This window comes from Littorina saxatilis, linkage group LG12 (assembly GCF_037325665.1).
Source record: "Littorina saxatilis isolate snail1 linkage group LG12, US_GU_Lsax_2.0, whole genome shotgun sequence".
NCBI lineage: Eukaryota > Metazoa > Mollusca > Gastropoda > Littorinimorpha > Littorinidae > Littorina > Littorina saxatilis.
The window spans coordinates 38,811,522-38,838,195 of NC_090256.1; the positions used below are offsets into that span (position 1 = coordinate 38,811,522).

The 26,674-nt window shown below is 46.4% G+C and overlaps 1 protein-coding gene across 2 annotated transcripts in view; it reads right to left on the bottom strand.

The window, feature by feature from the left end:
• Positions 1-260: 260 nt before the first annotated feature.
• Positions 261-26,674, bottom strand: part of LOC138981893 (uncharacterized) — a 148,113-nt gene continuing 121,699 nt past the window's right edge. For both annotated transcript variants that reach the window (XM_070355036.1, XM_070355035.1), the window contains exons 86-87: positions 2,187-2,322; positions 261-1,621 (exon numbers count right to left, since the gene is read on the bottom strand). In XM_070355036.1, coding sequence (XP_070211137.1) covers positions 1,405-1,621; positions 2,187-2,322 — 353 coding nt within the window. In that variant the 3' untranslated portion in view covers positions 261-1,404. The remainder of the gene's footprint in view (positions 1,622-2,186; positions 2,323-26,674) is intronic.

Genomic DNA, 26,674 nt, shown 5'->3' on the forward strand with positions numbered 1-26,674 from the left:
TATAAGCTTAAATTTTATGGATGCGATTGTTTACATATATGACAAGGATATTTGGGTAAAGTTGCATTTTTCCTGGGATTAATTTTGTATTTCTTGCCATTAGTGCAAGGCTTACCAGGTAGATGTCCGTCTTCGACAATGAGCATTATATGTTTTTAATTAATTAATAAATTACAAAGTAGTAAATAATGTTGTCCAGTATGTGAGTATGACTGTACACAAACAAAATACACACACACACACACACACACACACACACATTTTTGCCTGTAAGTAATGCCAGTTTAATAGTTTTCAGAAATCTATTACATTGTAAAATGCAACAAAACATAACTCATTAGGTGTAACATTTGAACTCAAAAGTTTCTTTCCTGCAATAAATCTCATTGATAGTTGGTTTGTTTTAAAGATATGGTGCAAATGCAATTTTAATGTTAAAAAATCCTTTAAAACAATACAAGTCTTCTCATACAAAGCTTAATTTTGCCTTGTGAAATAATTTGGTTGCACTGTACAAATAATTCTGATTTAAAATAAAACACAGTTAAAATCAACATGTAGCCTAGAATCACACAATTTATCGTCCTAACAAAAAGTCTGCCCTAAATCACCGGGAAACAGTTCAAGAAAAATAAAATAATGTTAAAAAAAACTCCTCGTTATCTGTATTGTTTAAATGTATATCTGAGACTGCTTACAGACAAGACAAGAAAATACTACTGTACTGAAAACTGTTTAAAAAAAAGGTTCTACAAATGAGAATAAGCATTCTGCCAAACATCCATGGCTAACATTGGTCATTGATACAGACTGTGAGCTTGTTTTTTTTTTTTATACAAACACAGAAAGTTACAACTTGCATATTTAAATCTTATCTAATCTGGCAATAGCAAAAGCTGGAAACGTATCATATGGTCCAACATTTACACAATTTATGAGAATGACACAAGCGTTTAAAACAAATGTGTCAGCTCTAAACAAAATGCAGTTAGCATTTAAAAAAAATTTTAATCTGCTTACACTGGTCTGCAGAGTACAACAACTTTCAAGTAAATGGGTCAATATTTTTTTTCTCAAAAAATACTTTGAGGTTTTCTCCAGAAGGTGAGTTTATTCATGTGTCACTCTTCCTTCATAGTTATACTCTGGAACGCAAAAGTGCAGTTCAGTACTATATCTATTATGCTCAGTTTCTTCAACAAATGTAAAAATGCAGCACACACACAGAAAAGGAAATGCTTCAAAAAGATAACAATACAAACACCATCACTACAAATGCTTGAGTACATTACAAAGAGTGTTCATCAAGGTCGTGAATCAGGCGGCATGCGGGAGGAATCTCTCTCTGGCGCTTCTGTCATCTTCTGGTAAGCCGAGTAGATCCAAACAAAGCGACGTTCCAGCCTAATACATGACCCCCTGAGGGGTGGTTGGGGTGTTACTGGTCATCTGAGTGACCGCCCGCTTGTGTATGCTGCCGTGGCTGAAGGGTTCCTGTGGCTCTGAGTCCTTGGACGTTGATGGCTGGACATCCTCGCGGGACGAGTAGCCAGGATTAAAATGCGCCTGTGGACGAGAATGGCCAAACTCCTGGTCTCCGCCAACGGTCTTCCTGGCTTGCCTGTGAATGGTAAAACAGTCAGCGTATCTTGAAATCTGTGAGAATGTAACATTCTTCACGCATAGTCCCATGCTTTGAAAGTCTGTTTCCTCCCAGTACAACGCTAGAAGCAACTAAAGTCCCCGAGTCATTATAGATAGAGCCATCTATGCCCCAGCCTGGATTCAAACCCTGGACCTGAGGATCTCAAGTCTAGTGCACTATCAACTGAGCTACCCGTACCAGACCCCCTCAGTAAAATAATTAAATGAGGTATTGAATTCTTCATCTCCCTCTTATTATCTGTGCTTGGTTCATAGAAATGAGTGGCATATTGTTTAAACAAATCTAGCCAGAAGTGGTTTCACTTTATGGCCTAATACATATACCTTTTTTTTTTTATCTCAACAGGCACTAAGAATTATTTTAGGATTTGCACCATAGAAATATCCTCATTATTATTATTATATTAGTCCCTCAGCAACAGAACTTCTGACAGCAACTGAAGATAAACCGATTTTCCAAACTGATTTTGCTAGATCCGATATACCCTCATACCCTCAAAATAACAGGTGAAGATAATTACCTTTTCTTGATGATGCAGGCGACAGCAACAATAGCAGTGATGGCCACCAGTCCCAGAACACTGGCAATGATTCCGGCAAGCAGCGGTGAGAAGTCATCCTCTGCCCTTGGTGACGCAGACACTTCACACTCAGTGGCTGTCAAGCATAAGAGCGTGAAATTGTTAAAAAGGTTGAATAGCATGCCTCCCGCAGAAATGTTTCTGTAACAGGGATGCAAAATTCTGCATTCTGGGGATCTACTATATAATACTGGTAGGATTTTCGGTGGTTTTTCGATTCCTGTGACCAAACCGCGCGGATTTGTGCCTTCTCCTTCGGTTGCTATGCCAACGTGACCCAGGAAATCGATTCCGCTAGGTCCCGACTTCCAATTTTGTCCACGAACAAAGTTTGAAGAGGTTTGTCTCGCAAATTTGAGAAGACAACAGTGAACTTTGACCTGAACTTTGACATCGCGGCGAAAGAGATCTGTGATTGGTTCTTCTTCTAAACACTACATTAAACACTACGCGACCGCACCTCAGACGAACCTAGCTGTGTGTTTTATTTCTCTACCCCAGACGAACCTAAAATAATAAGAAGATAGATAGATCTGTTTATCTGTTAATGGAACTCCAAAATATTCCATAGATTTGTTTACTTAATTTTTAAAAGATAAGTTCGAAACATTATCACCTGATAAGTCGCCGTATAACCTTATAGGTTCCAGCGACTAAATATTTTTCCCCGGTTCAACCATAGACATGTACGTCATCATGATCTCCCCTTAATTTGACCGTTATTTTGGCTGTCTTAGTGAAATGGTAAGATATATCTCTATGTTTTTTACATGTAAGTGTTCGGAAAAAATACAGTTATAGCAGCTATGTACAAAAATAAGCAGCATATGCTCTTTTCGCCAAAGTAAAGTCCTTTTTTCTTCTGGTTTCTTATATGTGTCACAGCACACCGCAAGCTTTTAGGCGAATAGCAAGTGAGTGGTATATATATATCATCAATTTTATAGTAGATAACGGTGTAAATTACTTACCATGTTCATGTCCGTTATACGTTTTCCATATTCCATATGTGTCATTTAATTGTGTATTGCTTGATGCCATGTATGTGTGTGTTTGTGTACATGACTTTAATTAAGCATGGATGGATGTGTGCACTCGATTGTGTGTGTGAACCATGTATATATTTTCTGTTGTCAATTACATATGTTATACTATGCGTTTGAATCATTAAGTATTTTAGACGTCATACTTTTTTTCGTATCTTCACGATGGCTTTTTACCCGTTTAAATTTTAATGCTTCCAACTTTCAAAGCGCTGCACGGCTGGGAAGAGATGCGCACTTTTATCACTGTTGTTCATGTAGACGTAATCATGGATTCATGCAAACGTCATACCTGCTGTATTTTATTTTGTTTGTTTGTATAGTCGCGTGCGGTCGCGCAGTCTTTTTGGTCAGTTCCGATTACCTCCCATTGATGCGAAAACCTATATGACTGTTTTTTGTTATTTTTCTCTCTGTTAATTCACCAGTGGCTATGTAACATGTGTTATACCTTATAGGTTCCAGCGACTAAATATTTTCCCCCGGTGCAACCATAGACATGTACGTCATCATGATCTCCCCTTAATTTGACCGTTATTTTGGCTGTCTTAGTGAAATGGTAAGATATATCTCTATGTTTTTTACATGTAAGTGTTCGGAAAAAATACAGTTATAGCAGCTATGTACAAAAATAAGCAGCATATGCTCTTTTCGCCAAAGTAAAGTCCTTTTTTCTTCTGGTTTCTTATATGTGTCACAGCACACCGCAAGCTTTTAGGCGAATAGCAAGTGAGTGGTATATATATATCATCAATTTTATAGTAGGTAACGGTGTAAATTACTTGCCATGTTCATGTCCATTATACGTTTTCCATATTCCATATGTGTCATTTAATTGTGTGTTGCTTGATGCCATGTATGTATGTGTGTGTGTACATGACTTTAAATAAGCATGGATGGATGTGTGCACTCGATTGTGTGTGTGAACCATGTATATATTTTCTGTTGACAATGTTGTCAATTACATATGTTATACTATGCGTTTGAATCATTAAGTATTTTAGACGTCATACTTTTTTTCGTATCTTCACGATGGCTTTTTACCCGTTTAAATTTTAATGCTTCCAACTTTCAAAGCGCTGCACGGCTGGGAAGAGATGCGCACTTTTATCACTGTTGTTCATGTAGACGTAATCATGGATTCATGCAAACGTCATACCTGCTGTATTTTATTTTGTTTGTTTGTATAGTCGCGTGCGGTCGCGCAGTCTTTTTGGTCAGTTCCGATTACCTCCCATTGATGCGAAAACCTATATGACTGTTTTTTGTTATTTTTCTCTCTGTTAATTCACCAGTGGCTATGTAACATGTGTTACAGAATTGCACCGGTGTAAGGGTTAACATTTTATTTTTCACCAAGAGAATATAATTCATTATATGCGGGATAATGTGCGGGGGGGGGGGGGGGGGGGAGGGGTGCAAACAACATTTTCACAAGCACATAACCAACAAAATGACATCGCATGCGCAGCACACAAAGTGCGTAGCACGGGTACCACTAGTCTCAATAATAATATCTGTAACTTTGAAAATGTGGGAAATCTGCTAACTGGTGGAAAACTCCCATGCCCAGCTGTACAGTACAATACCACTTAGTTTAGAAGGCAATTAGATGTGTTTTGGATTGAAAGTGAGATTCGTTCCGGCTCTTACCTTCATTAGCTTGCATGTAATTTCTCCAGGTAGTGTTCAATTTTAAAAAGGTAGCTTGGCAAAGTGGAACATAAAGCTACCAGGGATGTTGCCACAAATTCATACCTATAGGCCCATTGCAGAAACTCAAGTTAACAACAGCATTTCTACTCGGCGCGCGCGGTATGAGAATCACGGGTCGTAACTCTCTGGAATTGGTCATCCGCCGCCATGTTGGATGCCTTGCACGATCTCTGACAGTGCTTGAGCGTTGGGTGGCGACTCGACAAAAGTGAAAATGACACGTTGTGTGGCCAAAAACTGCAGTCAGCAGGCACACTTTAGGATCCCTAAAGTTGTTTACCATCAGGGTGACAACTGGAAGGAAGTTACTGAGCGGAGAAGACGATTATAACTGGTTATTTTTTGCTGTGTGCAGTGCGCTAATCAACAATTGTCCATCGGTTGTGCCTTTAGAGTGAACACTGTGATAGGATGCTTTGAAAATTATACTTTGCAGTAGTTACCTGAGCTGCATTGTACCTCATTTGCCTGTCTTGAGAGCTTTATCTTAATAATAATAATAATAATAATAATAATGGAAACTTATAGAGCGCTTACCTAGAAGCTCTAAGCGCTTTACAATGACATTGCTATACACATGTACAAAACCAAAATACAGCATTAATACACAAAAAGAACAGGAGTACAAAAGCAAATTCATCGTTTAAATCCATGCAGTCACAAACAAACACACACATGCTATGACCACACACATTCACAGATACACACAGACACACGTTCACACACACACACACACACGCATACAGACAGGCGCACACACATACATACAACACACACACATACACATGCACTCACACATGAATACTAATATACCTACACAATCTTGTGAATTTTGGTGCACTGTCTGCATGGTAATTTGAGATAAAGAATAAATAAATGAATATAATAATGTATTCTTGCTTTACTTTTTATGTTGTGCTGTTGTGTTAAAAAGGCAGATACCCTTTGGACTCATGCATGCACAGTTTTCTTCATTTTGTCTGCATACACAGTGAAATACGCAAAAAGAACAAGAGTGCAATGAAGAAAACTAACAAAGACGGCATCCAATATGGCGGCGCGAAGAGAGTATGAGCGGAGTTGTGCCCCTTAGGGCTAAAGCTAGCCGATCCATTTGATAACGTCACGCCGAGTAAGAAGAATGAATTGGACCTATAGGACAAATGTCCTGACCTCTTCGGCATCAATAGGACATTTGACTGCTTTCAGACATGTCAATAGGACATTATAATTTTGTGCAAAACACAAAATCATGTGCACACACACATATCAGTATATGCACCAACATTGTGTGCGTACATTGTTTTATTACTTTTGTTTCAAACAGGACACACACAAAAAAGAAACAAACAAACTAAAAAAGCAACCAAAAACTCCAGCACTCTTACTTTGATTGGCACACAAACTGCATTATTTCCTGACAGAGCTTTTTCTTGACATATTCGACAAAACAGTTTACCTATGTTTAGTTTAGATGGTCTCTTTGCTGTCAAATTCTAACCAACTAGTACTAAACAGGGTCAGCCATGAATAGTTAAAGGCACAGTAAGCCTCCCGTAAACCATCACAGGCTTTTTACACACAGTACAAACACCAGCTTCCATTTGAACGCTCACCAAACGGGAACATCCTAGGTGCCCTATGTAAAAGAGCGAGCAATTTTTAAAGAATTAATTTTGCGCCGATTGCTCAGAGACAATCGGACCGTCATGCGTTTTGGCGCTAGACCTAACTTTTAAAATCTAAATAATAAATTGACAGCTTGTTACACAAACATTCTTAAATCATAAAAGAATTATTTTTTCATCAAGACAAGATCAGTACAATTCGAAGTTTTGACAGTTTGAAAAAAGAAAAGCCCGGAAGCAGGATCACGTTTGGTGAGCGTTCAAATGGAAGGGTGTTTGTACTGTGTGTGAAAGCCTGACAGTATCTGTGATGGTTTACGGGAGGCTTACTGTGCCTTTAACCTTATTAAAAGACCGTCTGTGCAAATTTCCTGTTCTACAGACACCATCTTCAAGTCACGAAACTTTACTTTCCATGATTGTGGAGATTTTAGCGGCGACACTGTCATTTTCCAGAATGATGCTATTGCTAGCCGTGTTTTTCCATGTTATTGGCCCTAATGTAGCACACGATGGCGTTGAAACGCCAAACGTGTTCAGCTTTTGTTGTTGTTTGGCAGGCTTTAGCTTTTTTCGGTGGCATAATTCAGTGCCGTGCGCTTCAACTCTAACCGGAAGCAAACTAAAGCAGACGCGAGCCTTGGTCAGTTAAAGTTGTCTCCCATACCCCTAACTTTAGTGTGCTGAAGACGGATGTACGCAAACAGCTCATATCGCAAACAGTTCGGAAAACGCAATATCTGCAATGCACAACTTCAGTGTATGCGAGAGCGCTCGGTCACTTTTTGAAGATTTTTATCATGAAAGGAAAATTATCAAATAACGCGCTGTCCGAAGGAATGGAGTTCTTATCGGACAATGACCGCGCTCAGTTGAAAACGATAGGACATCTGACCGCCATGCGGCTAAGTGAATCGGACATTTGAGCCTTTTAATCGGTCTATGTCCGATGTCCGACGCCTAACGACATCCCTGAGCTACCATAAATAAATAAATAATACAAAATTCATAACAGTGCTGTCATCAAAAGTAAATTAGATGGCATATATGGATATTTCTGAGACAGTTCTGAATCCAAAATTTTATAAATAAATTTTCATTTAATTAATATACTTACCCAACTCACAAATAGCAATTAACTCTAGTTCAGTGCTGGTTACGCTGTACGCGACCCCTTGGTAACAAGGGAGACCACTCTAAAAAAGAAAGTGATCAATCCCATAAGGCCAGACTATTGCTAGTCTGACTTCCGTATGCGTGCGCATATGCCGCCATATTTGTCATTCCAAACGAAGCCCAACTCACTCTTTTTTAGACCCCAGTACCAACCACAGCGGGGAGGTGGGAGGGAATAAACGTTGTGAGTTGGGTAAGTATATTAATTAAATGAAAATTTATTTATAAAATTTTGGATTTGAATTACATATCTTTACCCAACTCACAAATAGCAGATTGCTACTATAGGTGGCGGGTACTTACCGAAAATCAACGAAGAAGGGCTTGTCCTGCGGCTACCATAGCAGGTAGCGCAGAACTGCCGTCCTGTCTCAAGAAGGAGATGTCTCTGAGGTAGTAGTTCATAAAGACATCCTCAGACCTCCAATAAGCTGCCTCCAAAACTTCGGCCAGACGGCCTGATCGAAGCACTGCCACAGAGGAGGCCCATGCCCTTGCCTCATGAGTTTTTGCTGAAGTCAGGGGAAGAACTGCCCTAACTTCACCGGACTGAGTATTCCACCAGGCGTAAGCTTGCCTGATTAATGTGGAGACCCACTTGGTTAAAGTCACCTTTGCGATATCTTTGCCTCTCGCTGAATTAAGCGAAATGAAAAGTAGTTTTTGACTTTCCGAGCGAATGAACTGAGTTCGAGACAGATAACTGCTGAGCGCTCTAACTGGACAGTTAGCAATGTCCGGGTCTCCGGGAGCAAGAATGTTGCTCAAGGCAGGAATGTTAATAACAGGAGAAATTTGGCCCGGTTTTTGATTTTTAGCTAAGAATTCTGGCCTGAATTTGAGAGATATAGAACCATCTTTCTCAGTTGAAATATCCTTAGCTAAACCTGACAAGGCATGAACCTCGCTCCCTCTACGAGACGTAGCGAGCAAAATGAGAAAAACCGCCTTGCGCGTCAAATTGGCCAAACTGGCCGACTGAATGGGTTCAAAGACGTTAGAAGCCAAATACCGCAAAACAAGTAACAAATCCCAGGCAGGGAGCGGTGATTTAGCGCGAGCGGCCTTAAGGGAGGCACCCTTAATTACACTAGAAATAACGCCATCCAGAGTGATTTTGTGACCTAGTTGCCGTAGCGTTGAGGCAATTGCAGACCTCCTAACGCGCAGGGAAGAAGCAGATCCACCCTGTTCTGCTAACCATGCTAAGTGGTTAGCTACCTGCATCGATCTTGGTGCCAATGGCCTAACCTTGTTGAGATCGCACCATGTAACCCAGGAAGCCCAGTGAGAGGAGTAGACTGACCTGGTCGACTCCCTATGGGAATGTTCCACAAGACTCAAAGTGGCAGAAGAGGCCCCTGCCTTACGCAAAGAGCTTCTGACAGAATCCAACCGTGTAGGTTTAAGGCCTGAGGGTTCTCGTGAGGGATGCCTGACCGGGGTTGTATGAGTTCTCCCTTTCTTACTGCGAGGGGGATAGGCGGTCGAACCGCCAGTCGCAGCAAGTCCGGGAACCAGTGCTGGCTTGGCCAAAGTGGGGCAACCAACACCAGCGCTGGTCTCTCCAAGTCGACCTTCCTTAGAACTTTGCCCAAGAGGCAAAACGGAGGAAAGGCGTAAGCTGTCAGACTCGACCAGTCCAGTTCCAAGGCGTTCACGCCCCACGCTAGAGGATCTGGGAAGGGGGATACAAACAGAGGAAGCCTCGCTGAAAACCGAGTTGCGAACAAGTCGATCGGAGGCTTCTCTATCTGCACCCAAAGGCGAAGCAGGGACTGATGAGACAGGGTCCACTCTGAATGAACCACTTTGTCTCCCCTGCTGAGGGTGTCTGCAAGGACGTTCAACGCGCCCCTCAGGTAGATGGCTGACAGCCGTATGCGGTGCGAAACGCACCAAGTCAGAATGTGACACGCACTGTCTGAAAGACTGCGGGACCGCGTTCCGCCCTGCCTGTTCACGTAAGCCGCCACAGTGGTGTTGTCTGTGTGCAGCCTGACGTGGCTGTTCACTAAGAACGGCAGGAAAGCTTGGAGGGCCAAAAACACGGCCTCCAACTCCAGAGCGTTGATATGGCGGGAGGGTTGAGACAGATCCCACACCCCTGACGCCACATGTTCCCCCAGGTGAGCCCCCCACCCCGTCAGAGAAGTGTCTGTAAAGAGCTCTTTCTCCGGCGCCGGGCAAACAATCGGGACTCCCTGCGAAACCCACGGGAGCAGCCAGACCTGAGTAGTAGCTAGAAACCAGGTCTCCAGAGAAATCTGACTGTCCCAACCCTGGGTTGACTGATCCCACCGAGACTGAAGGGCTGCCTGAAACGGCCTTTTGTGCACCCTGCCCAGTGGGATTAGAGTCGCCATTGACTCCATCTGGCCAAGTACTGATGTCAGAACCCGTACACTGGCCAGATTCTCTCCGTGAAGCGCACGGAGCAAGTCTTGTAACTTGGACACCCTCTTTTGAGACGGGCGTACTGTCCAACTGAGCGTGTCGAACTCCATCCCTAAGTACATGAACTTCTGGGATGGAACCAACTCTGACTTGCCCAAGTTTACTGAAAAACCCTGGGACAGGCTGATCTTTCTTAACCCAGTGTGGGATTTTCAGTGGGGCGACCACCCCCAACCCAGCGCGTCCCCGGGTGGCGGATAGGGGAACGGTCTTTAGATATGGAGATCAGCCGCTTGCGGCCGCGGACCAAACTGGCTCCGGGTGGGATCCCGGAAAATCCTCCCCCCTGTGCTCTCAGGGTAGGACGTACGGGCCATGAGCTAAGGGTGAGGTAACCCCGACAGAAAACCCCGAATGCTGAAGACGGAGGACCCGGGCCGCACGGCGCATTCTAACAAACCACGGGTACACGCACTTACGCAAATGATGACACAATCAACCAGCACAGATGGAAATGGCGCTCGCCCATTGAGGACCCCCCAGGGTGGAGCAGCGTCGGGTCCCATGCCTCAAAGGGACCCAGCCCCAACTACTGGAGGTCCCTCCCGTCCGTCTTGTCACGCCAGGGGACGCGGGAGGAAAGTGACTGGCACCACCACAACCAGGAAGAAACCCAGTCAGCAGCGACCTTTTCAGGTCATGCACTGGAACGCAGAAAGTATCCTGAACAAGAAGACAGAGTTGGAGCATATCCTGCATGAGAAGAACATCAACATCTGCTGTATTCAGGAGACGCACCTGACACCCCAAAAGTCCTTCAAAGTGAGAGGCTACCAATGCCTTAGGTCCGACAGAACAGACCGAAGCAAAGGAGGAATCCTGACCCTCATCAGGAACAACATCAATGCCTGTTTGATAGAAACGCACATGGAGGACTCCGAATATCAGGTGATTCGAATCCAGACGAAGACATCAGAATTCCATCTTGTCAACTTCTACTGCCCCAATGATAGACACCTCGCCCTTGACACGATCCCTGCAAAGGCCTCCAACTTCATCGTGGTGGGTGACTTCAACAGTCATTCACAGAGTTGGGGATATGACCACCTGGATCGGAGAGGAGAAGAGGTGGAGAACTGGCAGGACGACAAAGGTCTCATCCTTTTGAACAGTCCCTTTGACTGCCCTACATTCTACTCCAGAAGATGGCACACTACATCAACTCCTGACCTAGCTTTCTGCACGGAAGACATGCACCAGCTAACCAGCAGAGAGGTCGGAGAACAGCTAGGTGGAAGTGACCATCGGCCAGTCTTTTTGACCCTGGGCATGGAGTCCTGCACTGAAGCTTCCTTCCCACGGTGGAACTACAAAAGAGCGAACTGGTTCCTCTTTAGACACCGCACCAGCGAACTCACCAAAGACATCAGAGTCGAGGGTCGAGACATCAACATGGTGGCGAAGGACTTCAACATGAGCATCCTCAGAGCAGCGCGTGAGTCCATTCCCAGGGGTGCCAGGAGAGACTATAAGCCCTATGTCGCGTGCATGCACGTTTGCATGTTTAGTTTTTCACATAAAAACTTTGGCCACACAACACAGCACTCACAGAACACCAATGTAAATAAATGAAAGTATTTAATAGTTCCCAGTTGGGTGAAATATGGGGGTGACGATGGATGGAACAATGAAAGGGTTACCACGAATGCATGAGGATGAACATAATGAACATGAGAAAGTACACAACAGTCAAAATAATGTCAACAAACGACATACGAGACAATCAGGACAGTCAAACACAAAGCACGTACGTCATAAAGGCCCTCCTCATTCCATAAATGATATCTATCGTAAGAAAGTACTTATCTACACGTTCGACGAATTCAGGGGGGGGGGGGGGGTGCGCCCTCGGGTCGACACCTGCGTCTCTGTCGCGGGGGTGAGAGAATCAGCCCAGTTAAGAGCTGTCACACGGCACACACTCTGCAGCGACGGCGCCGGTTCGATGTTGCTGCCCAACAGCAGCGTGGTTGCGCCGCTGTGACGTTACAAGATAGCTGCTCAAAACAGCGTAATGAAGCCTCGGAGAAGATCCAGAGGGGCTGCTCAAAACAGCGTAATGAAGCCTCGGAGAAGATCCAGAGGGGCTGCTCACACAGCAGCGTGGGGGTGACGATGCGAGAGTCCAAACTGGCTGCTCACGCAGCAGCGTGGTGGTGCCTCCTCCATGCTGTGAAGCTAGGGTTCGCACCTTCCCGTCCGGTCTGTCTTCGACAGTAAACGCTGAAAGCCTAGAAGGCCAAAGTCAATATTCTCCCCAAAAATATAAGACACGTGACTTCCTCCTCCAATAGACATCATTATTAGGGATGAGGAGGAAGCACAATGACTAAACTTTGGTTTCCTTCTACGATATAATTTACCATTATAATGATTTCCTTTTAAACCCTATGATGAACACTATTTACAACAACACAAAGACGAGACAAAACAGTACAACTGGTAACTAATGTAGGTTCCCCGTCCCCTGCCACCGGCCGCTAATTCACCTTCAGCAAAAAACTGACAAAAGTCTATCCAATTAGACCAAGAAATAAGACTTACCTCACACAGGCTAATGAAAAACATCGCGCACTTTACGCAACCGACTTTAACAAAGTCCACAGTAGACGTACATTACTACTGAAAATAACTTCGAACTCAAACGACAATTCACACACGAATTTCGAAGCCGTTCGAACAAACATCTGGTCTCGGCCGAGACAGAAAAAAGAATGCTTATGAATTTTACAGTCAGCAACCAGGCAAACGGTGAACCCTACAAATAGCGCGCAGCTTACCGTGAACGTCCCGTGCAATGCGTGCAAAGCGTGCAAGGCGCGAATCACTGAGCTAAGCCCAGCTACAGGTCTTCCCACCTTGACACAGGTACCTGTCAGCAACGCCCGACCAAGGAACCTTATAACTACATACAACTGTCCGCGACAATGCCCCCCAAGTTAAGCATAGACATCTGTCTACACTGCAAAAGATCCCTCTTCAACGCATGCCCGACTGAGGTAGTCGGCTCCCACGTTGCGACTACCGGGAATCACCCGCACATGACAAAACAAGCAAACAAAAAGATATGCATTATTCCTGTAGCATGCACGTCAAAAATGTACAAAAACTGTTTCTTAGCCACCGAATGTGTAGATTTTAACAGTTATGCCCGTGTTCTTGAAGACTTCCTTGATCATCCCAAGGACGGCGCTCCAGTTCAGCTCGTCCAGTCCACATCCGATCCGCGGCATGGCCAGGGAAGCGACATTGTTCTGCTTGCAGTGGTCCCTCATAGCTTCCATGGAGGACCGCAGCGTTTTGTAGGAGGGTTTGTGAAAGTAGCGTTTCTTGGTGATCATGTAGTAAACGTAGGAAGCACCTACCTGTAGTACAGCTACCTCTCCCACCTTCTTGTTTTGTGCTCTAAGTTGATCAACTTTTCCAAACGATTGCTTGAAGTGAACGGCAATGCCTTTTCCCATCTCAAGATCTTCACTGACGCAGTGGGCCATAGCATCATCAGGTTCACAGCTGAAAAGGTCGCCTCTGATCTCTGTTAGCTCAAACCCCACAACAGGTTGACCCTGTCGCCCTTGTCTGTCTCTGTACAACTTGAGAAGATTGGCGTGGTACAGCTTCTCACGCCCGTAGATCCGAATCCTGTAGTCGGACTCGCCCTTCTTCTCCAGAACGTCGAACGGTCCCTGCCAACACAACTGCAGCTTGTTCTTCTTCTGCGGCAGCAGCAACAAAACCTTGTCCCCAGGCTGGAACTGTCTCCGAACTGTCTTCCGGTTGAACACCTTCGCGTGTTTCTGTGCAGCAGCTGACAAATTCTGACGCGCCAGTTTGCAGGTTTCCTCAATCCGGTTCCTCAAGTCAACCACATACTCAGAAGTCGTACGAACTTGTTCATCGACTTGCTCTTCCGTCCATAGGTTGCGAAGAACAGACATGGGTCCTCGCACTGTCCTGCCGTATAGAAGCTCAAAGGGAGAGAATCCCAGACTCTCCTGTGGAACTTCACGATAAGCGAAGAGGAGTGCAGGAATGTAGCGATCCCACTGCTTCGGTTTCTCTTGAGCAAGCTTGCGTAGCATGGTCTTGAGTGTTCCGTTGTATCGTTCCACCAATCCGTTTCCTTGCGCATGATACGGAGTAGTCGCTAAACCCTTGATGGCCAGCAAACGCTCCACTTCTTTCATCACCTCGGACATGAACTGAGTACCACGGTCTGTCAAAATCTCTGAGGGAATTCCTACTCGAGTCCAGACTGCCCACATCGCTTCTGCAACCTTCACAGCCTCAATCGACTTCAATGGAATGGCTTCCGGGTACCGAGTAGCGTAGTCCACAAACACCAAAATGTACCGGTTACCAGACTCAGAAGCAGGGATGATGGGACCCACCAGATCGATCGCCACACGCTCGAACGGCGTATCGATGAGAGGCATCTTACCTAACGGTACCTTCTGTGGCTTATGAGAAACCTTCTGACACTGATCACAAGACAACACAAAGCGACGTATGTCTGCGCACATACCTGGCCAAAAAAACTGCTGCCAAACTCGATCACGTGTCCTCTGGACACCCATGTGACCTCCCATAGGCGGTTCATGGGCCAACTTGATAACACCTAACCTCAACTGCTGGGGAACAACAACCTGAGTATAGACGCTACCACCACCGCGATACTCACGGTACAGAATCTTCTTCTTCCAAACAAACCCAACTTCACCAGAGTGACCAGACGTTCTGACGTCCCGGCGATCTGCCGCCTCACTACAACTCTTCAAAGTCGGATCATTCCGCTGAAGGTCATGCAACTGCTCAGGGGTGACTGTTTCTAGCCCTGGAGCAGCAACATGTAACAAAGTCGGCTTCTTCCCTTCAGCGGCAGCCTGAGCACGAGTGACAACTGACACAACCTTGGACACAGCGTACACTGGAAGAACAATCGAGTCACCCAGCCGGGCGTGATTACCTACAATGAAATCAGCAACAGGTGTATCCATGACGATAGCCTCAACCTCACCAGTGTAGAAAGGACATTCAACCTGAACCTTAATCACTGGATAGCGCCTCTTGATGTCTTTCTCAGCCATAGAAACCTCAAGATCCTGTCCTGTGAACTGAGACCTGGAAACCAATGAACTCTTCACGACACAAACCTGAGATCCAGTATCACGCAACCCCTCCACTGCAACACCATCTACCACAACCAGGCATCTCGGGTCGTAGTCTTGCTGGCTACAGGGAGTACACAAAGTGGGTACACTGACGGGCGGTAAAGACTTCTCAGGACCACTATTCACCGCTCCCGTCGACTTGCTCTTCTTGGGGCAATCTCTAGCCAAATGTTTGGGGGACTCACAGATGAAACACTTCCTACCGGATGTACCAACTGAGTTATCTCCACTTTTCTGCTTTTCACCAACGCCAGCCTTTCCACCCTGATCACGATCATGCTGAAAAAACTTCTTACTGTCACGGTGTGCTTCAAAATGAATCTCAGCGGACTTAACTGCTTCGGCTAACGTCTGAGGTTTTTTCTCCTTAACGTACGCGGCCATGTCCGCGCTCAGGGTCTGCAAGAACTGTTCCAGCAAAACCAACTGTTTCAGTTCTGTGATCTCGGAAAGCTCATGCCACTTAGTCAAATTCTCTTCAATGCGAGCACCGAACTGTCTGAACGTTTCATGTTCTTTTCTCTTGCAGGTTCTGAGACGACGGCGGTAGGTTTCGGCTGTGAGCTGATAGCGGCCTAACAACGCGACCTTCAAACCGTCATAGTCGTCTGCGCTATCATCATCCAGAGTGTTGTACACTTCTACAGCCCTACCCGACAACCTAGTCGAGACCCTAGTTGCCCACGTATTTCTCTTCCACTTGTACAAGGTAGCGACTCTCTCAAACCTTTTCAACCAAGTAGCTATGTTTTCTTTGCTCTCATCAAACATCGGTATGGAAGGCCGAAAACCACGAAGGTCACTAGACCCTTCTTCACCTGAGGAATCTCCCTCATTATCAGCTCCATCCCTACTTCCTCTCTTCACCCTCTTACTTTCCGACTCTCTCTGCAGGAGTTGCATGCGAAGGTCATGCTCTTCTCTTTCCTGCTTTTGCTTACGGTCATGGTCCTCTCTCTCTTGCCTTTGTTTTTCTTCCGCGGCTTTCTCATCAGTCTCTCGCTGAGCTTGAACATACTTAACTCTCTCATCAGTCTCTCGACGCGCTACTTCTAGCTTGTCCTGATAAGCTTCCCTTTCCAGCTCTAGCTTGTCCTGATAAGCTTTCTTTTCTAGTTCAAGTTTTTCCTGTTTCTCATCTTCACGGGTCATCCGCTCGGCAATAAACTCAGGAATACTGGCAGATTTAACACCTAGCTCCTCAGCAAGTGAACGCCACCTAGCAATCCTATCCGAACTACTTTCCGTCCTAGACGCCATGATAGCACTATCATCAAGAACACGACCAGAACGAAGTTCCATAAACAAGAACCAACTAGCAAACGGTTAGCCAAAACATGAAAAATCAAAACAAGGCACAGCTGACTGGCAACAAGGACAGGCAACCCACAAGGCCTGATGCTAACCCTCGGGCCCCTCCAACCACCCACAGTTACCAGACAACAACAAAAGCTAATTAACTACAGTACATCAGTGTCCAGTGTATGGGAAGTGTGGCCAACGACAAAAATGAAGTGAATTCCTTGAATTCTAAGAGGATTTATCCTGGCAAGCTCGCCATTGTCGCGTGCATGCACGTTTGCATGTTTAGTTTTTCACATAAAAACTTTGGCCACACAACACAGCACTCACAGAACACCAATGTAAATAAATGAAAGTATTTAATAGTTCCCAGTTGGGTGAAATATGGGGGTGACGATGGATGGAACAATGAAAGGGTTACCACGAATGCATGAGGATGAACATAATGAACATGAGAAAGTACACAACAGTCAAAATAATGTCAACAAACGACATACGAGACAATCAGGACAGTCAAACACAAAGCACGTACGTCATAAAGGCCCTCCTCATTCCATAAATGATATCTATCGTAAGAAAGTACTTATCTACACGTTCGACGAATTCAGGGGGGGGGGTGCGCCCTCGGGTCGACACCTGCGTCTCTGTCGCGGGGGTGAGAGAATCAGCCCAGTTAAGAGCTGTCACACGGCACACACTCTGCAGCGACGGCGCCGGTTCGATGTTGCTGCCCAACAGCAGCGTGGTTGCGCCGCTGTGACGTTACAAGATAGCTGCTCAAAACAGCGTAATGAAGCCTCGGAGAAGATCCAGAGGGGCTGCTCAAAACAGCGTAATGAAGCCTCGGAGAAGATCCAGAGGGGCTGCTCACACAGCAGCGTGGGGGTGACGATGCGAGAGTCCAAACTGGCTGCTCACGCAGCAGCGTGGTGGTGCCTCCTCCATGCTGTGAAGCTAGGGTTCGCACCTTCCCGTCCAGTCTGTCTTCGACAGTAAACGCTGAAAGCCTAGAAGGCCAAAGTCAATATTCTCCCCAAAAATATAAGACACGTGACTTCCTCCTCCAATAGACATCATTATTAGGGATGAGGAGGAAGCACAATGACTAAACTTTGGTTTCCTTCTACGATATAATTTACCATTATAATGATTTCCTTTTAAACCCTATGATGAACACTATTTACAACAACACAAAGACGAGACAAAACAGTACAACTGGTAACTAATGTAGGTTCCCCGTCCCCTGCCACCGGCCGCTAATTCACCTTCAGCAAAAAACTGACAAAAGTCTATCCAATTAGACCAAGAAATAAGACTTACCTCACACAGGCTAATGAAAAACATCGCGCACTTTACGCAACCGACTTTAACAAAGTCCACAGTAGACGTACATTACTACTGAAAATAACTTCGAACTCAAACGACAATTCACACACGAATTTCGAAGCCGTTCGAACAAACATCTGGTCTCGGCCGAGACAGAAAAAAGAATGCCTATGAATTTTACAGTCAGCAACCAGGTAAACGGTGAACTCTACAAATAGCGCGCAGCCTACCGTGAACGTCCCGTGCAATGCGTACAAAGCGTGCAAGGCGCGAATCACCGAGCTAAGTCCAGCTACAGGTCTTCCCACCTTGACACAGGTACCTGTCAGCAACGCCCGACCAAGGAACCTTATAACTACATACAACTGTCCGCGACACCCTACTGGAGCAATGAATTGCAGGAACTGGATGATGATCTGGCAGACGCCAGAAGGGAAGCAGAAGTCAACCCGTCACAAAACAACAACATCCGCCTCCAGGAAGCCAAAGCCAAATTTCTCAAAAAGAAGCTACAGGCAAGACGGAGAAGCTGGCAAGAGAAAACAAGCTCTCTGAACCTTGAGAAGGATGGCAGAAAGCTCTGGAGGCTCACCAAGCAGTTGAATGATGAGAACACCAGCAGAGGAAAGATCACATTAGAAGAGAACGGGAAGGTGCTAACTGGAAAGCATGCTGCCAACCAATTTGCTGAAAGCTATGCAGCTGAGAGCAACCTCCATGTTAGCCCCGAGAAACAGAGAGAAGCAAGAAGAGAGAAAAGAGAGAGACCTGCCAGACAGTCGACAGTGGACGCCATGAGTCAACCACTCACACTCCACGAGCTGCACTCAGCTCTGAAAAAGTCAAAGGCGAAGAAGTCCCCTGGCCCAGACGGCATCACCAACGAGATGCTAACCCACCTTGGTAGTGCAGCAGAGAACAAGCTACTCGAGGTCTTCAACAGCAGCTGGCAAGAAGGATCGCTACCACAACTCTGGCGAGAAGCGATCATGATCCCCATCTTAAAAAAAGGGAAGGATCCAAAGAAGGCCACCAGCTATCGCCCAATCAGCCTCACCAGCTGTGTTGTGAAGACCCTGGAGAGAATTGTGAACGAGCGCCTCAGGTGGTACCTGGAATCCAGGAACCTCCTCGCCCCTGAGCAAGCTGGATTCCGACAGTTCCGCAGCACTGAAGATCAGGTCACTTACCTGGCGCAAGAAGTTGAAGATGCCTTTCAGGAACAGAAGCTGGTCTTCGTCACCTGGATAGATCTTCAGAAGGCCTTTGACAAGGTCTGGAAAGATGGACTCCTTGTAAAACTGCTGAGGAAAGGCGTGTCCAGCAACATGTACCAGTGGATTCGCTCTTACCTCTATAACCGCAGGGCAAGAGTTAACGTCGACCAGACCAAAAGCAAGAAGTTCCTCCTTCGTCATGGCGTCCCTCAGGGCGGAGTCCTCTCCCCCACACTCTTCCTTCTCTTCATCGACGATCTGGTGTCTGAGATGCCCAAGGGGATCAAAGCTGCTCTCTACGCAGACGACCTTGTGATCTGGTGCAAGGAGGAGCACGCAAGTACTGCCACCTACAGAATGCAGCAAGCGGCAGATAGGCTGAACGCATGGGCAGAAGATTGGTGCGTCTCCATCAACAAGGAGAAATCCTCCACCACCCTATTCACACTGTCGCCAAAGCAGAAAGCCGGAACCATTAGGCTTGGTGGAACTCCTCTGAGAGAGGATGAAGAAGCAACGTACCTTGGTGTCACCTTTGACAGGCGGCAGACCTGGAAACCACACATTGCACAGGCAGAGACGAAGGCCCGGCGCAAGCTAGCCATACTCAGGAAGCTGGCAGGTACCACCTGGGGAGCGAACGAGAAGATACTGAAGACAGTATACCAGGGAACAATCAGACCCCACCTCGAGTACGGCTCCACAGCGTGGTCAACCTCAGCCAAGACAAACCTGCAGACCCTTGACCGTGTGCAAAACCAGGCCCTCCGACTCATCACTGGTGCAATGAAATCCACGCCCATCAAGGAAATGGAGAAGCTTACCACCATCCAACCCCTCTGTCAGAGAAGAGAAGCCAAGACTATGGTACAGGCCGAGAAGCTCAAGTGCCTACCCGACCACCCCATGAAGCACAGACTGAGCAACCTCACCAAGAACCGGCTTAAACGGAGCAGTTTTGTACACGAGAGCAAGAAACTTTCTCGACAGTACAGGGAAGTCCTTCCACAGAACACTCTACCTCTGACTCAAGAAGAAGAGGAAACCCCCAAGGCAACAGAGAAACCAGGCATCCAGATCTGCACAAGTGTTCCACATGTTACCTCAGGAGAAGATCAGAATGACACAGCTCGACAGGCACTCACCTTAGCCCTGATCGACGAACAGTACCCAAAAGAGGCGTGGATCCATGTATACACCGATGGATCAGCAACTAACGCCGTGCTCAATGGAGGTGCAGGCATTCTCATCCAGTTCCCTGGGGGACATACAGCTACATCCAGCGTTGCCACTGGCAAACACTGCACAAACTATAAAGCAGAAGCAGAAGCTCTCATGCAGGCCGCCTCCTTCGTTCAGGACTCCGCAGACCCTTGCTACCAAGTTGTCTTCCTCTCAGACGCCCTTTCAGTCCTTCAGGCCCTAGAGAACGACAAACTCCCACAGCTGGCCAAAGCATTACAGATGGTCAGACAAACCAGAAGAGTTGTCCTCCAGTGGATACCAGCACACTGTGGGATACCAGGAAATGAAAGGGCAGATGAGCTGGCAAAAGAAGGAGCCGTGGAAGACCAACCTGAAAACAGTGTCAGCTTTAGTGAGCAGAAGACAATCATCAAGGCATTGATGAGGCCAAGGACAAACAGAGATGACTACCACACAATGTCCAGAGAGCAGCAAGTCAACCTCATCAGGCTGCGTACTGGCCACAACAGGCTCAATGCTCACATGAACCGAAAGTTCAAGCTGGCGCCATCACCAACCTGTGCCTGCGGTCAAGAGGACCAAACAGCGGAACACATCTTACAGCGATGTCCCTTACTAGATGAGGAACGAAAAGAAGTGTGGCCGTCACCAACTCCCTTGCAGACCAAACTATACGGCAGTCGACAGGAGTTGGAGAAAACGACAACATTTATCACCAGTGCTGGACTGATTGTGTAACCTCTGCGAACGCCAAGAAGAAGAAGAAGAAGACTGAAAAACCGAGCTGAGCGGCCTGACTGAGCACCCTCAAGGTGTGAATGTGACACAGATCCCTGTCCTGATGGAGGATTAGCCAATCGTCCAAGAAGGCACGAAGTCGAATGCCCTCTTTCCTCAACAGAGCGCAAAGTTGGCGTACCACTATGGTGAAAATCCATGGGGCGAGAGAGAGGCCAAAAGGGAGAGCCCTGAATTGATAGGCCTTTTCTCCCCAGCGGAAACGCAGCCACTTCCTGTCCGAGGCATGCATCATGACATGAAAGTACAGTCGAACCCACTTAAAACGAACACGCTAGTTACGAATTTTGACTTATAACGTATTAGTTTTAAGTTCCCAACTGAATACCTCTTTCTTCATGCTTAAAAAAAATGCTTAAAACGAATTCTTTATAACGAATTTATGCTTATAACGAGCACTTTTTGGATTCCCAAGCATGCATAATGTCTGTAATTTACTCACGCTTATGACGAAATCTTTAAACTCGTCCCGAGATCGACATATCATGGGAATTTGAGAAGTTTGAATACATGTGTCAAAGTCTTCCCTTGCGTCGACTGCTTGAACCATTGCTCAACCGATCACTGAATAAAGTTAAACTGATTACACTGTACTCACAAAACAATTTCAAATTTAGAATCAAAGTGATTGATAGCTCAGACACTGAACATGAATGACTGACTGACGTTTATTTCCTTCGCGAATACCAAAAACGAAACATCAATGTTTAGAACGGAAGCCATTGCCAAAAAATATAGATGCCAGAGTGGTTTCCCTTGGACAAGGGAAACCACACTCTCAACGTTTGCGTTCGCCGGTTCGCGATAGTTTATCAGTCAGTCAGTGCTTTCGATTTGGATTTGAACATCATGTTGCAACACACACAAAAAAACTAAATTGGCCAAGGTTTGCTACCCGTCGCCAAGGTAAGTGATTCCGGACAAATGATAGGAACACCGCGAATGTGGACAGTGTCAGTGTGTGCGTGTGTGTGACCAAAAACGTAACAACTGGATGAAACATCTGTGTGCTCACTCTCACTCAAACTCAACAATCATCACTCAACATGAGACACACATGAACATGTAACTGAATATGTCACTTTATTGTCTAAACGTGAAGCAGCATGAAAGTTGCGAAAGAAACAAATTGAAACACCATAAAATGTACAAGACAAAAAAAACAAAAACAAAAAAAAAAATCGATCAATTTTCTTAATACGAATTTTGGTTAAGACGAACTTTTTTTCCGATCCCCAGTGATTCGTCTTAAGCGAGTTCGACTGTAAGCGTCTGTCAAGTCCACTGAGGTTGCCCAATCGCCTGGACGAAGCGCCTCTCGTACAGAGGTAGGAGTTTCCATAGTAAACTTCACTGTTCTGAGAAACTTGTTCAGTGTCGACAGATCTAGAACCGGTCTCCAAGCCCCCGAGGCTTTCGGAACTACGAAGAGTCTTCCGTAGAACCCCGGGGACCGCAGGTCCGTGACTTCCTCTATCGCCTCCTTCAAAAGGAGGGCAGCCACTTCCCCCTGAACTGCGGCTCTCGCCTCCGGATCTCTTGGAGGTTTGCAAGGAGGCATTATCCTGGTCAGAGGTGCCTTTTCCACTGACCAGAGAAGTCTGAACCCCGAACGAACTATCCCAGTAACCCACTTGCTGTCCACCAGCTGCAGCCAGGAAGTGAGGGCCCTGGACGGGCCGCCCGCTACAACCAGTGCGGGGGCTACCGGGATGGCCTGTTCGGGGGAGCTTCATTGGGGGTGAGGCTTGCGCCCCGACCCCCTAGAGCCACCGAAAGATTGTTCCCTCTTAGGGTAAGGCGTACCGCGCGGCCCCTACCCCTCTAGGCAAAAGACTGCTTCTGAGACTTGCCGCCACCAGACGAAGAAGTCTGAGGCTTGGTAGATGCCTGCGTCTGTGACTGAGTATGTGGCTTGTTCTGAGCCTTAGGCAAGCCCTGAAAAGCCATCCGTGCTATGGCGAGATCCCTCGCATCAGAAGTTTCCCTCTGGATTGCCTCCAGAGAGGCCTGGCCCAACAAAGCACCTTCCGCAAAAGGTGACACCTTCAAAGACTCGATCGTGGCTTTGTCAAGTCAAGTCAAGTCAAACAGTTTATTTACCAAATGCAAAGCACAGGATTTTGTTATGGTGTATGCATAAAACTTCACACTCCTTCCACACGCATATATCATAATAAATATGTACAGATAAAGTGTTCAATTTCACTGGGCCTATTTACGTGTGTATACCAACCAGACAGTTCAAAACGGACTGGTTGTTCTTTTAGCACCAATTTGACAGGAGTAATCACAGGTTGCATGGATAAAGATAAATGAATTCCCTAAAATCATCTAAAAATATAATCATCAATATAATAAATCTGAGTACATGCTGACACAGTTATTCAAAGGACACAACCCTTACATCTATTAAGATATTTCATTTAAGGATACTCGATCCATTTCAAAACTTTAGCTGACACATATCACAGATCTTATTCATTTCACTGAAGAAGGGCGTGGCCCGAAAGTCTTTGAAAATTGGTGTTTACTGTGTTTTTTTCTAATTAAACATATCACAGATCTAACAGATCTAACGATCCACCATTGAGGCCGCAAGGACTGCCTCAGGAAAGAAACTGTTCCTGAAACGAGAAGTCCTGCTCTTCAGAGCGCGGAAGCGCTTGCCTGACGGGAGGGGCTCGAACAGATGGCTGGCTGGGTGAGATGAGTCTGCCACTATACCCCTAACTCTCTTTGCTAAACGTGAGCTGTACAGTGAGGCGACTGACGGAAGTTCGCAACCCACAATACGAGACGCTTGTCTGACAATGCGCTCCAGCTCTTCCTTGTTCCTAGCACTGGCACCGCTAAACCACACGGTGACTGAAAAACACAGAATGCTTTCTACAGTAGCCCTATAGAACTGCTTTTGGATGGCTTGGTTCAGTCTAAATTTCTTCAGCTGTCTAAGGAAGTGAAGCCTCTGCTGACACTTCTTGATAATGGGCTCTGTGTTTTTGTCCCATGTGAGGTCGCTCGAGATGATTGTGCCTAAAAATCTAAAGGAGTCGACCTGCTCAACACTTACACCGTTGATCTCTAAAGGGGTGAGTGCGAGTTTGTTCTTTCTAAAATCTACAATCATTTCTTTGGTTTTAGAGACATTGAGCTCTAAGTTGTTGTCAGAGCACCAGCCAACCAACTGTTCCACCTCCTCTCTATACACACTTTCATCATCGTTGGAAATCAGCCCCTCAACTGTCGTGTCATCTGAAAACTTCAGAACCAGATGGATCTGATGATACACAGTCGTTCGTGAAAAGTGTGAATAAAAGTGGAGAAAGCACACACCCCTGGGGTGCCCCTGTGTTCAGCGTGGCTGAGCAAGAGTATGAACCGTTCACCTTGACTACCTGTGGACGGTCTAAGAGAAAGTCTAAAACCCAATGACAGATGGACGGATGTACGTTCAGGGCTGACAGCTTGTCAAACAGCATGTGGGGGATAATTGTATTGTCACGTATCCTGGAGCCCGCCAGAAAAGCTGACCTCCTAGAATGCACGGCATGTGCGTAGAGGTTAGCTGAGATAGTCAACTGTTCCCTGGTCCCCTTAGCCAGAGTGGCCAAAAGAGTAGACACGTCCAGTGCCGAAGCATCGAACCTGAATTCGAACGGATCTAAGGAAGTTGCGACAGATCTCGACAGTGACCGCTGCAAGGTTTCAGAAACAGAAGTCAGCTGCACCAGGGACCTCCCTGCATCCTCCAAAGACAACATGGACGCTTCGGTGTACGGGATAGTCTTGCTAGCATTGTAACCGTCTTCCCGCAAGGACGCCAGTTCCGGCGAAATAGGGAGAACCGACGTGGGCAACGCAAAGTGCTCAATCAGACTGACAGGTCTAGGAGTAAGCTTCAACTTCTGAACAACAGAAACAGCTCGCTCCCCTTCCTTAGCCAGCCAAGGAATGACGTCATCCGGTGCATCGCCCCGTTGAGTCAACAAAGGCACCGCACGATTGTTCTTCTCTTTGAACACGTTCGCCATGACGTAGGCGACAGATGATGATTCCCGGAACCGGAACTGAACCTTCCAATTCTTGGAAGACCGGAAATCATCAAACGCGGAAGCTGGTGGCGGAAGTCTCTCCTTACTCCGAACCACCCCTTCCGGGAAGTACTTGAACGCTATCTCTGCTGCCGATGCCACTGCAGCCGGAAGCTTAGAAGGCAACGTAAGCTGGGCTTCATCCACCGCCGTGGAACTACCCTCGTCCATATCGACTTCCTGCTCGCCATCGCAGTCAGGAAGTTGCTCGCCGGAAAGACTGGCAAGGTCAATCCCAAAGTCACCCTTGACTTCCTGCCCCCGGGGGGGAAGAGGAGACGACATACCCGACACTGCGACAGAGGTATATGCCGAATCCTTACAAATCACAGGGCTCCTAGCCTCCGCTGACCGCGTACGATGCGTTTGGTCAGCAATGGTTTCGGAACTTTCGCCATGTACATGGTTTACTCTCTCCTGTGTTTGCAAGCCACTATCACCGGACGTACCTTTCAAAAGCGCAAGCTCCTGCAGCAAGGAAACGAGACGGCCAGAGCCATGCTGCGGCGCGTGCACATCCGCTCGAACAACGGAAGTGGCCGCCAACCGCGAAGCTCCTGAAGTAGAAGCGGAACCGGAAGGTGAAGGCGAAGACATGATTCTCCCCAAAGACGTAACATCAATAACGCCAGTCGGAAGTGAGCGAATCTCCGCTTTCGTTGCCGTCAAATCCGCCGCCAAAGATGATACCTGCGAACTAAGTGTAAGTAACAGCGACGCAATGTCGGAGGGCATAACCCCTGAACCACCAGGAGCCCCCGACACAACAACATCCTTATCAACATTCTTAACTGAAACGTCTTTGTCACTGCGCGTGACCCTGTCTTTTCTCACAGACAAAATGGCGGTCGACGGCTTGTCAACAGCCACATCTGCACATTTATCAATAACCGGCTCCGAAAGAGGAATGGCGGACTGTCCGGCACTCTTTCCCCGCCTAGAAGAAGAAGATTTCCTAGAATAAGAAGATTCCCCAGAAGGAGACGCTGCAGCAGTAGCTGTCTCAAGCTAGGTTTATTCTTGGCGTTCTCCGCCATGGTAAACATGGTAAACACGAACTCACAAACATTTTCTGAACAGAAAAAATCGTACAAGTTCGCACAAATGCGACAAAATATCGCCAAAGTTCACATAAAACAGGAAAGATCTCACCAAATAACAGCAAAGGTGAAGATAAAGCTCGGCGGCAGACCAAGGGGCGAAGCCAAAGTCCGTAGACTAAGAAACAAGGCTGAAAACAACCGGAGCGTACTTGAAAAGCGACCAGTCTTGTTGACGCTGAGTTTTGGAATGA